General features: G+C 39.7%; 2 protein-coding genes across 10 annotated transcripts in view; one reads left to right on the top strand and one right to left on the bottom strand.

The window, feature by feature from the left end:
- Positions 1–1,779, bottom strand: part of MYOF (myoferlin) — a 122,951-nt gene extending 121,172 nt beyond the window's left edge. For both annotated transcript variants that reach the window (XM_070752411.1, XM_070752412.1), the window contains exon 1: positions 1,609–1,779. In XM_070752411.1, the coding sequence (XP_070608512.1) occupies positions 1,609–1,696 (88 nt within the window). In that variant the 5' untranslated portion in view covers positions 1,697–1,779. The remainder of the gene's footprint in view (positions 1–1,608) is intronic.
- A 5,886-nt stretch (positions 1,780–7,665) lies between these two features.
- The window catches only part of CEP55 (centrosomal protein 55), a 31,095-nt gene continuing 25,924 nt past the window's right edge, over positions 7,666–12,836 (top strand). For 3 of the 8 annotated variants that reach the window (XM_070752376.1, XM_070752378.1, XM_070752374.1), the window contains exons 1-3: positions 7,740–7,930; positions 10,722–10,971; positions 11,888–12,169. In XM_070752376.1, the coding sequence (XP_070608477.1) occupies positions 10,813–10,971; positions 11,888–12,169 (441 nt within the window). In that variant the 5' untranslated portion in view covers positions 7,740–7,930; positions 10,722–10,812. Of the gene's footprint in view, positions 7,931–10,721; positions 10,972–11,887; positions 12,170–12,836 lie in introns of all 8 variants that reach the window. The other 5 variants (XM_070752377.1, XM_070752372.1, XM_070752375.1 and 2 more) reach the window with 4 other exon arrangements.

Here is a 12,836-nt window from a genome sequence, read left to right as displayed (position 1 = left end):
AACCTGAACATCCCAAGATAAATTGGACAAGTATGAAGACACTGCTTCTATATATTTCATGGCAAGCCATTCTCCCATCCTTGTTTCCTGCAGGGTGTTCCAGTTTCTATTCTGTGAAAATGTCTCTGCTTGCAAATACTTTTCGTTCTAAGCCTTTAAACACGGCCTACAACCCATCCTCCTAGAAGTACAGCATGGATGCATCTTTAGTTTGCTTCTTCTTTGTTTAAAGTTTGTTCTATTGAAGGCTTCAATTAACATTTTCCATGGGAAAAAAAGCATGAATCACAGAGTAACTCTTGACCTTTATTCCAAACCTTTGTTTCAAAATATTCAGATTTAAACAATAAAATCAGCTGCATGGTGGGTGCACCAAATGCATCCCCGTCTAATTATATTCAGGGTTCCCCCCCCCCAATATGCCCAACAGGCAGAGAGGTTTTAGAGAGGGGATGAAGAATACTGACAATTTCTGTTGGTGCCTTTTATGCATCTTAATTATGGCTACAGAAAACCAATTGGGGAAAAAAATATTTATGGCCCCTTTGAAATATGCGTAGAAACCGGAAAACCAGCCTTAACTAATGAATGATTGATTCATTAAAAAGTTACAAAAGAAATCACCAGGCTTCATCTTCTTATAAATTAGAAGTCCCAGATTTTATTTTTATCTATTGATTTATATATTTATGCACCAAAAATTCCACCAGCTCTGAGTGGCTAATTTTGAAATAAAAGACGTGCAGTTAACTGTTTAATTATCATAAAAGATCAGAGATAATAAAGCCAGGCATTCCTTGTTCACCACACACCATTTGATAAAGACATTCACATTAGGGAAGAATCATTTTAAAAACAGAACAAAGTGAAGAATAAAAGAAATACTTTTCCCTCTATGTCATTTAAGCTTCACGTGTACATTTTAAAGGCTTAAGCCACAGTTCACCTTTAGCAATTCTACTAAATTTAGGAAGCAGAAATCCAGAGTACCACTAGATGGCAGCAGAGTAATATAGAAAAACTCATTTTAGTCCAGTCTTGGTACCCCTACTTTTTCTAATAAAATGAGTGTTCTTATTCAGTACACCACCAAGTAATATAACTGTCTTAGCTGGAATCTGTAGCCCAAACTGATATACATACTGAACAAAAAATTATTTTAATTGTCTAACATCCAACTAAACAGTGAGCCAAAGAACCAATATAAAGCCGCTACAAAATTTGCAAATACAATTCAAATCCTACTGCACTTTATATGATCCTTTACTTTTGATGAATGTACTAATAATTCAAATAAGATCATAGAAAAATTCTATTGGATAATTTAAATAGAATTTAAATATTTTAAATCATACACTTCCTACCAGCATTCAATCAATCAGTGCTAGCATTCCTGTGTAGCAGGTAGGAAAATTATTTATGTGCCAAAATATAATTCACTTGCCCATTCACTAAAACTGAAGGTGAATGTCCTAGATGCAAGTGCAATGAAATATGCTTCTCAAGGCACCTCAGGACATTTCCAGATTGTTCTTCATCATTAAAAAAAAGAAGCTCTTTGAAATCTTGTTCTAATCATGCCACAGAAAGAAAATTAGTTTTCCTTACCTTTAAAAATAATTGATACAATAGGATCTGGTTTTCCAAATGTATGTTTAGGGATATTTGCAGCTGATTCTACAATTACCCGAAGCATTGTTTCAAGCAAACTTTAAAAAGAAGCTGTTTTTGAAGTAGAATGTCCAGAGGGTTAAAAAAATATACTTGAGATCTCCAGGCTCCAGACTGAAATGCCAGGAGGAGGAGGAGGAAGAATAGGAGGAGGAGGAGACAAGAAGGAATGTGGCTCTGTTACAGCAACGGGAAGTTTACAGCAGAATTACCAAGTTTGTTACCAAAGCTAAAGAAAAGCTTCATTGATACCCATCATTTACAATTCCTGTCCATTAGATAACAAAACTTGAAATTGGATTGAAATTCACACATAAGCATGGTGCTTATTTACAAAGCGCGGTGCTTAGAAAGGGGGAAATGCTCTCTATGCAAATTATGAGCAAGAAATATGAACGTGCATAAAATAATTAGTGGGTTAAGGAATAACTCATTCAAATCCATCACATACTTTCCATTTTTTATGGCTATGGAAATAACAGCCAAACCAAGACATTTTTTTTAAAAAGCATGAACGTTTTCCTTTAAAAGTACATTCTTTCTTCGTGTTTGTGGTTTGAGTGTCATTCTCCTTTTTAATTCAGGAATGTTGCAAACAGTCTTAGATCGCCCCCTTCGGCAAAAGTCAACCTTGTACATAAATTCTAGAAGTCATCTCTAAATTTTGTGCAATCAGAGTTTGTAGGAAGAAGAAGAGAGGGGGATCAAACTCCAAAGATAAATTGTGAATGACCTGCTTTTCAGCATCCTGCCTGAAGCTAGAATAGCAGATTGGTTCTTCCACACACTGTGTGTTGCAGGGAATTTCCAAGTGGAGATTTCTGAATGGGAACCAACCACAAAGTATTACAGTATACCACTTACTGCAGATTTTCCTTCTAAACTGATTTGGGAAAAGAATGGGGAAACTGAAATATGTTGGGAAGATTTTGAATGGAATCCACTATTCATCACATCCTTGTGTCTAGTGATTAAGGCAGCAGGCTAGAAACCAGGAAATGCTCAGTTCTAACCCTGCTTTAAAAAGCCAGCTGGGTGATTTGGGGCCAGTCATCCATTCTCAGCCCAAGGAAGGAGAAAATAGCAAACCGATTTAAAAAATGCAAATTGTATGGACTTGCCCGGGCAGTTGCTAGGATTCCAGATTAGGTCTAAGACAGAAAGACAGACAGAGTAACAAATATATTTGGAAATTCTCCCAAATTCCAAATAGTCCAAGTACTTCTCATGCTACCTGTGCTAGACTGTTTACCTAGATATGTCTGCACAGGGTTCCTCCCTGTCTGGACTAATTCTATTGGCCTTTTTAGCGTTGTAATTGGTTATCCCATCATTAAGGTGGTTTCTGTAAGGACATAATATATGTCCTTACCAGAGATATATCAATATGAGACAAAAGTCAATCATGCTATGGTCACTGATAGAAAGGGGTTCTTTTATTTGTAGTCCGTAAATTGAGTGTAAGCTGTTGCAGAAGATGAGATCAAGACAATTGTTGAATTTATTATTGTCTGTAACTAATTGATCTAGCCCTAGACTAGTAATGACATTGTAAAGGCTTGAACATATGGGCTCAGTTGTACATTCGTTTAGGGTCCAGTTTATATGTGATAGGTTTAAGTCACCCAGAAATATAAGAGGATGTGGGTAGGAGGCTGCCCATGTTAGTAATAAGGTTAGCTTGTTCACATGTGTGATGTCATAATCAGGGACTCTATAACATAGTAGGAAGTGTGGTATGTAAGGAAAGTTCACAGATGATCGTTTCTGGAAGATCGAGTTGATGTTTAACTTGCAACTTTTTTAGGTTTATGATTTCTTATAGATGATTGCAACTCCACCACGTTACATGATCAGATTGGTAGACATGATAGTCTGTTACTGCGATAATGGAGTTGGGAAGGGATGCATTTAGCCCTGTTTCACAGATAAATATAATGTCAAATTTAGCAGTTTTTAGTAAGAGAAGAAATACAGGTGTTTTGTCAATGATGCTTCTTGAATTCATTAATTTGCATTTAAGATTAGAAGTGGTTTATATTGAGGAGGTTAGGGGCGTGCATATCTAGTTTTGGTTTATGGGAGGTTGGTTTTGGTTGAAGGTGGAGTGTAAGTTAGGATGTTTTTGGGTGATGATGGTTTGAAGGTTAGATGGTGGATTGTGGGGCTTAGTTTTGATGCAGCCAGCATGGTAGTCAATATACAGGTCGGTTTGTTCTTGGTCTTGGTGTTTTTTGAGATCTGCTCGGAGTTCACGGGATTGGATTTGTTGTTCAGCACATAAGTAAAGAAACTGAGGCGCCACATAGTTTGAAGTTGATGGAGATTAGCTCTGAAGAAAGAGGGAAGCAGATCAGCAGTAACCATACAGAGAAGTGAAGAAGCTTCTGCAAGGATGGTTTTTAAAATTAGAACAAAACCACAATCATTTCCTGAACAAGTAAAGAATAGGGCAAGTGAACCCATGGGATTGGTGCATTCAAAGATGATTTCTCACAATGCGGGAAAATATCTCTTCCTGTTCATTTCTCTGGGTGATCTGAAACAAGAACCAGTCCATTACCAAGCACCTTCTGTAAGTCGATGCTCCTGAGCCTTTGCACCAGTTTATATTTTATATTAAGTGCACCAGTTTATATTATGCCAAAGGCCAAGCAGCAAGGCACTTAGAACAAACCAGCTGAGACACCTGGTTCTTATTTTGTGTGTGCAATATGAGACAAATAGATTATCACAGTGGTGCTGCATTGCCTTGGAAAATATACCTGTGTATATTATTTACAACATGACTACCAGAACCTGGCTGCAAAAATCTAATTACGGTACTACAAGGTAAGAAGTTGTTCAAAGTTTTGTATCTCTTTGCTACCATCTAGTGCTGGCTCAGGATTGCAGTGTTCTGACCTATAGCCCTAATTGTTAGAATTTTCCTGTTCAAAAGAAAAACCTGATTGGTTTGAACTGAATTCAACTTTACACTCAGTGTATATATAGACTGAGATATCTTAAAGCGGGGGTGAAATGCTCCCGGTTCACTCATACCAGTTGCCGAAGAGCTGATCACAAAGGGCATGCAAGGCTACGCCCACCTACCCGGATGCCATTTGTAAAGGTATACAAATCTAATAAATAAAATAAATAAAATCTGGGCAGGTGGGCAGAGCCTCGTGCTCCCTTCGCGACTGGATGTCCAATGAACGACAGGCACAAGTGAACTGGAAGCATTTCACCCTGCATTAAACCATAATCTTTTGACTACAGCAACCCTACAATTGCTGGATTCATACATGTTAAAGACCCCTTTATAATTTTGTACAATATATGCATCCAATTAGTATGTCAGCAAAGCTGATTCTGAGTTTTTTCATGACATGGCTATCAGAAGGCACAGGCTAAAATTATAAAATTAAAATATGAGGCCACCCATCATTTCCTGAAAATTTTCAGGTTCAGAATCTCTGCTGGCTATTCTGCCAAAGAATCAGGATGGCAGCCCCAACCATGCACTCAAAGCATGTTCCTTTTTAGATGAAACACAGGTCACATACTGTAAAAGAGGGAGGAGCTTCAATCACAAAGATGATAACTTTTTGAAACCATCCTCTGGACACACCTGGATCTGTCTCCCCATTTCTCTTGGCAACACTGCCAGACCTGGTAGCAGATTCCCAAATATTAAGGAATATGTTGGGAAGGGAGAGATATCTGTATGATCAGAATGCTGTCAAGAGAAACCACAGCTATATACCCAGCCCAGTAGTGGGTTCTAAAATCCATTGCTACTGATCTGCACGCAGAAGCATCCCGGGTGGGTAGATGGAGCCTCCCACCACCGCAGCTACCGCTTCACAGAACCGGGCCAAACCAGGAGCAACCCACCACTGACCCAGTCCTAACAGAGCAGTGCCTTACCCACCTGCCAGTGTTAGAGCTACATGGTTATCATAAACCTGCTGGCCATTTCTCATAGATGCAGTCCCACCTGCAGACCAACACTGCAGGTCCTAATACCTGGGTGGATGAATAGGGAGGAAGCCTTCCTGGATAAGATGATGTGTGTGAGTTCTACCGGCAAGAGACATGGGGGCGGAGAACACTTGTCTCCCCCTTTATTTTTCCCATGGATGCAGGAATAGCAATATACTGTAGTAGAGGAAAAGCTGATCTTTTTAGTGCCAGTTCTCCCAATACTCAAACAATTAATCTCCTTCCCACCCCAAACCCAGAGGTTATGATTTGGCCCTTTGTCCCACTTCTTCTTTCAGAGGGAAAAAGAAATTGGGGTGGGGTGTTGGTTCCAAGAAAACTGGTGCCTCCTCTCGCTCTCCCATCTCTCCTGCCATCATCCAGGAAAAAAAGGAGATGAGAGAAGTAGAATAATCAATCTCTATCCGACTCCAGGTGCAAAATATGCAGAGCAGAAGGAAACTTCATATCAGTTTCCATTCCATAGAGCAATGATTCTAAGAGACAGAAAACTAATAGTAATGTACCCATTTCTTCTTTTCTTAACCCCTGTAACACTGCAACCCACTGCCTAAGGTGGAGGAAGGGGAGAGAAGCAGTGCAGGAGGACCATCTGTCAAAATGATCTCATGGTTGGGTCAGTAAAATCATGGATTTTCAGCTTCCAATAATTGGCATCCACTGGGGTCAGAGGAGGTTTCCCTGAGCTTCAGACACCACTTTTCCAGCAGCCACTTCAGTCTGTGGACATGCACAGGTATTTACTTATTAAGAGTAATACCCAGCACAACTCCATAAACTCCAGCAGACTTACATTATGGAAACAAAGAGTTAAACATGCATGGTAATAATACTATATCAATATTAATAAACCTTCTTGATTATCTACTCAGTAACTGGAAATATTGAATTTATCAGACCAAACACCATAATTTTACAAAAATCCACTTACTTGGAATTGCCTATATTCTTAGATATTGCAGTAGTCATTCTTAGATTCCTGGTTAGGACTTGCATTATTTCGTTTCCACCAATCTCAGATGATGAACCCCACACATAATATTTTGAGTACATCTCTACCCAGTTCTACTCGGAATTAGTCGCAATAGAGACCGGGACTTTTGCCACATGGAAGAGTACTGTGATCTCTAAAGATCAGCAAAAGATGATTGTGAGCTGCCCCGAGTCTTTGGAGAAGGGCGGCATACAAATCTAAATAATAATAATAATAATAATAATAATAATAATAATAATAATAATAATAATATTGAGTTGTGTCATTACTGGATTATTGTTGACAGCAATGCTATTATCTGCTGGGGGGGGTTGTAAATCAGAGACACCCATGCATGTAATAAAAAATATTTGGAAATTCCACACAGGTCCGAACAGTCCAGCTATTTTTCATGCTACCTGTGCTAGACTGATTTCCTAGATATGTCAGATGAATAGAATAGAATAGAATAGAATAGTCCAGGTCCCTGCTCAAGCAGGAGAACCCGTACTATTTTAGATAAGTGATTATTGACTGGTTTTTTTTTTATATTTATATGCCATATACTAACTAGTCTTGTTTATATAGCTAAATTCTATCCTGACTTCCTTAATTTAAAAAAAAGAATTGTTAATTTTGACTACGGGCGGTAATTTTATTTTATTTTTATTTTATTTATCAAACGTATAGAATTATGGTTTGCATTAACATAACAAAGTATAAAGAAGTGATAAAAATGATAATAGGACAGCAGGACAGGGACGGTAGGCAGAATAGTGCGCTTATGCACGCCCCTCAGACCGAAGAAATATCTCCAGACTTTGTGCAAAAACCACTGATTAGAAAATAAGACTGTCATTAAACTATCCCGTGGGGGGGGGGGTTTCCCCAAACTCCAGCCAACTCCCCCCCCCCCCCCCGGTTCCTTTCATTAACGCGGCTCGCGATCGCTTCACTTGGAATGTCGGGGAAGGGAACGAACTCATCGAGTTCCGCCGTCCATTCGTTTTGGCTCCACGCGGCGCTCGTAGCCTGGCAACCGGACGGAAATGGCGTCACCTGCAGCCGCTGGATTCAAACTCTCGGAAGCCGCGTTCGAGCGGGCGTCAGTTCGAAGCGGAGCGGTTCTGCCGTTGTTTCCTGCTCACCGCTCCGCTCCGCTCCGGGCTGTCTCGTCCCGTCCCCTTCCTTCCGTGGAAGGGAGGGCGCGGTGCTGTCGGTGGTGCCGTCGTCTTGCCATCTTCAAGCGCCCTTCTCCGCCCGGCTGTGTCCACCTAGCGCTCCAGAGACTTTGCTGAGGTGTGTATGGGGAAGGCCGGGGACGCTCGGCGGCTGCATTTTTCCGCCCTTGGCACCTTGGTCCATTTGGAGCAGTGTGGAAAGAAAGGGAGGTCTGCTTTGGAAGTGGGCCTCAACATGTGGTTATTGTCTTTGACTGATGTCTACAATAGAAATAGAATTAGAAATAGAATCAATTTAGGAATAGCATTGGAAATAGGAATAGAATTAGGAATGGAATTAGAATAGAATAGAATAGAATTAAAAATAGGAATAGAAATACGAATAGAAACAAATTAGGAATAGAAATAGGAATGGAATGGAATTAGGAATAGAATAGAATTAGGGATAGGATTAGAAACGAATAGAATTAGGAATAGGAATGGAATTAGAATAGAATTAAAAATAGGAATAGAAGTGAATTAGGACTAGGAACAGAATCAAATTGGGAATAGAATAGAATTAGGAATGGGAATAGAATCAAATTAGGAATAGAATAGAATAGAATTCTTTATTGTCCAAGTGTAATTGGACACCCAAGGGATTTGTCTTTGGTGCATATGCTCTCAGTGTACTTAAAAGAAAAGATAAACTTGTCAAGAATCATGAGGTACCACACTTAATGTAGGTACAGACCTCCAAGATTATGAGGGTCCCAAAGGTGCTTTTTTCAAGAGACAGATGGATTTTCTTGTTTTTTTGTTCTTTGAAGACATTTCACTTCTCGCTCTGATAGACGATGGGGAATGAATGGAATATAGAGCAGGGTAGAGCAGAAACTTTGAGATCCTTTAGTCCAGCTCCCTGCTGAAGCAGGAGAACCTATTCCATTTCAGACAAATGACTGTCTAGTGCAGTGATGGCGAACCTTGTTTTCCTTGGGTGCCAAAAGTGTGTGCGTGTGAGCTATTGCGCATATGCGAGTGCCCACACCCAGAATTCAATGCCTGGGGAGGGCAAAAAAAGCTTCCCCCACACCTCTGGAGGCTAGAAACAGCCTCTTTCCCAACTTCTGGTGGGCCCAGTAGGCTTGTGTTTCGCCCTCCCCAGGCTCCAAAGGCTTCCAAAGGCAAGGGGATGGTAAAGACGCCCTCCCCCATCCCCCCAGAGGCACTCTGGAAGCCAAAAATGTCCTCCCTGTGCGAGCCAAAAATCAGCTGGCCAGCACACACATGCACATTGGAGCTCAGCGTGCCACCTGTGGCACCCGTGCCATAGGTTCGACATCACTGGTCTAGTGTCTTCTATGGAAGGATTTATATTCCTTGCAGACAGCTGGCCATTTGCATTCTTTTTAGAGAGTCTATGAGGCCACTTGGTTTACATCTTCCAAGAAGGCTCCACACCAATTTGCATTACTCAGGTGACCCTGAATACACAGATAAACCTCCAATTACTCTCTAAAAGCATGCAAATGATCAGCTGCCTGCAAGGAATATAAATCCTTCCTTTCCCCACCATCCAGTCAGAGCTGGAAAGAAAGTCCAATTTTTTCCTGAAAAATCACGTTTCAGTCTTCAAGGGAACGCACACTCATCTCTCTTAGGGCTGGAAAGGAGATCACTAAGAAATCCCTAGACTGTGTCTCCCTTGGGACATCAAGGAACTAGGCAAGGACAAAGCCATTTCGAACACCCTTTGCCAAAAAAAAAGGACTTGGTTGCACTCAATAGTGAGGGTGACTTGAAATAAGATAAAGTCAAATTAATTTAATTAATTTAATTAATTTGACTTTATCTTATCACAACAGTTATGCTTTTTCTAAAGTTGATTATCTGCTCAAATCAAAACACCATAAAACAATTCAGCACACAAGGCAAAAATGTTGAATGTGGTGGAAATAAAATATGTTTTATATATACACTTACATATATATATACTATATGTATGTATGTATGTATGTATCATATGTTTTTGCTGAATTTTTAAAATTAAGGTCTTGGCATATTCGAGTCTTTTCCCATGTAAGGTTGATTGACTCTTGGCAACGTTTCGATGAGGTCCCACTCGTCATCTTCAGGCTGTTGTTTTTGGTTTTGTGCTCGGGTGAACAAAGCATGGTCTGAGCTGCCATCTCTCTACATATATAAAACTTAAGGCAGTGAATGTGTTTTATGCTTCTGTCTATTTCCCCATGACAAGATAAGGTGGATTGGGCTGAGGGGAAATGGCTGGCAGTTATTTTTAGAGCTATTTTTCTATCCCAAACCTTTTGAGTAGGTATGTCATATTTGAGGGTATTTCCATTTACTTCAATTTAATATTTAATAAAGGCAAATCTGAGATGAAGCCTTTTAATCAATAAAATTATTATTCACCGCAGCTGATGTCCATAAAAAAATACAAGTCCATGAAATTTTTCCTTCCACAAAACAAGCAACAATTGGAGAGGCATCTGAATTGGGTTGACGGGTTCTCCTCACCTCTTTGCTCTCAAATTTATCTGGCTGCACTTCAGATTTTATTGTTTTTAAAAGCGATACATCCAGTAGCAAGATTCTTTATGGTAATACTTCTGGCATAGGCTACCTCATTTGGATAGGTTTAGCATGGCTAGATGAAGACAATTAAGATCTACGTTGTATCTATTCTCTTTAATTTCTTCCTAATATCAATTTTTAAGGTTTAATGTTGTATTTGGGAAGAATTTTTGCTATTTTACCAAAATGTTCAGACGGTTTTGAAAGTAATTTTTATTTTTCATAATATTTATGATGGGGCAGAATCCTACATGTTTCTGTGGCAAAACACTGTTGGTATACAATAAAAATATGAATTGGGCTTGTACTGTTTGTGGATTTGGAATTTACAGGAATTCCCCCCCCCCCCCAAAAAAAAAATCTTACAGATGAAGTGCCTGCTTCTTGAATAATGCCTGATGATTTTTTTGGAGAACCTCAAGTATGACATCAAAGAAGTGGGGATTCAAGTGTGGTGATTCCAAATCTGAAACAGAATTGCAGACGTACAAGAAAGAAAACGCAGCTTTGAAAAAGTCTTTGGAAGAAATCATTAAAGAGAAAAGAAAAATGACACCCGAAGAAAGGAAGAGGCTTCTGGAGGTGATATAAATTAAAATAATCCTTGTTTTGCATCTAAATTAAAACCTAGATCAGTGATGGCGAACCTTTTTTTTTTGCCTTGGGTGTGTGCGCAGCACGATAGCGTGCATGTGTGCACCCACACCCATAATGCAATGCCCTCCTACCAGCACATGTGCACACAGGCCTCACTGAAACATCCGGACTTCTGGTAGACCCGTTGGACTGTTTTTTTGCCATCCCCTGGGTTCAGGAGGCCTGAAGCCTGGGGAGAGACAAAATGGCTGAAAAGAAGGCCAAAAATCAGCTGGCCAGCACATACATGCATGCTGGAGCTGACATAGGGTAATGCCTCATGTGCCTTCAGATATGGCTCTGTGTGCCGCCTGTGGCACCCATGCCATAGGTTCAGCATCACTGACCTAGATATTAAGACTGAGACAAAGCATTTTGTAAAGCAATTTAATTGTAAATAGCTGAAAATGCATCATCTGAGCTGTTTATGTACATATCACATATTTATATTGTGGAGTTTGTGTTGAGACTTTTTTTTTGTTACCGGTAGTTAAGTTGGTGGAGGATCTTTTATTTTTTCCCCCTTTCGTATTAACATTAAATCATTGATTTCCTAAGAATTGAACTTAACTGCTGTCTTTTTTGTCTTGTTTTAGTTCTTTGGGGAGGTTTTTTTTGTCTATGCCTTGCCATACTAGATGATTTTAATGAGAGTGTACCTACAATAAAAGGGGCAATTTCTAGACAAAATAGTACAATCATATTCAAAATCCTGTGCCATAAGCTTAATGTTACTATCTTTATTCTTCAATAGATTAATATTTGCCAGCATGATTAGCCATTTGTACTCAATCAGGAATTTATAGTTTGGAAACTGACCTTTAACCCCTCCTTATTAAATGCCTGCTTGTGCTTCATATAGAAAATACTTGCCCTTCAAACAGAAACAGAAGAATATAAAAATAAACTTGGAAAGAAAGATCAAGAAATCCAGGTCCTGAAAGATGAGTTAAGGAGTAGAAGCAAAAGTACAGATGTTGCTTCTCTAAGAGGTCAGCTAGAAGAGAAAACAAAAGAAGTGGCTAAGCGGGAACAGCTACTGAATTCACTCTCGGAAGAAGTGGAATGGCAGAAAAATAACATATCTGCAGTTTCTGCCAGATGTACAGAACTTGAAAGGGCCAGTGATGTCCAGATCACCCAGGTGAGTTTATAAAAATGGGAACAATGTTACCTAATAACCCTTTTTCCTCATTGTGCTATTTGGAAGTTACTTGGGACTAAACTCTTTTAAACTTATTAGCAGGGTGTCCAGCAAACCTGGAAAACAGGGAAATTAGAATTATCAGGGAATTCGTGAAAAAAACAGAATAAAGCAGGGAAAAAACCCAAACTATTAAAATGTTTAAAAGGCAGCGGAAAAATCATATTAAAAATAACCCCCCAATTGCGCTGTCAGCATCTGAGAAATAAATCACATTCCACTCCTGTGCTCACACAAGGTTCGATTTATTAGCAAAGCCATTTTGGATCTGTGACCGATCATTCCAACACTGAATTTCTCTTCAATTCCCATCCAGGTTAAGGTTCATTTCACATCCCCACACCCACAAGTGCAATCATGTGGACCAATCTGGTGCAAGGATTACTGGTTTCTTCATTAGTTTAGTTGCCCTTGGACTCTGCGTAAAGGAATGTGTGGTGGTATCAATCTCTCTCTCTCTCTCTCTCTCTCACCCCTCCCGTTACCCTATCGCTGCTAGCTGTGTCAGGCCAAAACCTTTGACTTCACATAATGACTTTGGGCCTGACACATGCTGCCTAGCAGAGTGAAGCAAAAATGAGCATAACTGTGGCAACAACATGCTTCC

This window comes from Erythrolamprus reginae, chromosome 5 (assembly GCF_031021105.1).
Source record: "Erythrolamprus reginae isolate rEryReg1 chromosome 5, rEryReg1.hap1, whole genome shotgun sequence".
Classification (NCBI taxonomy): domain Eukaryota; kingdom Metazoa; phylum Chordata; class Lepidosauria; order Squamata; family Dipsadidae; genus Erythrolamprus; species Erythrolamprus reginae.
This window is presented reverse-complemented; position numbering and strand designations above follow the sequence as displayed.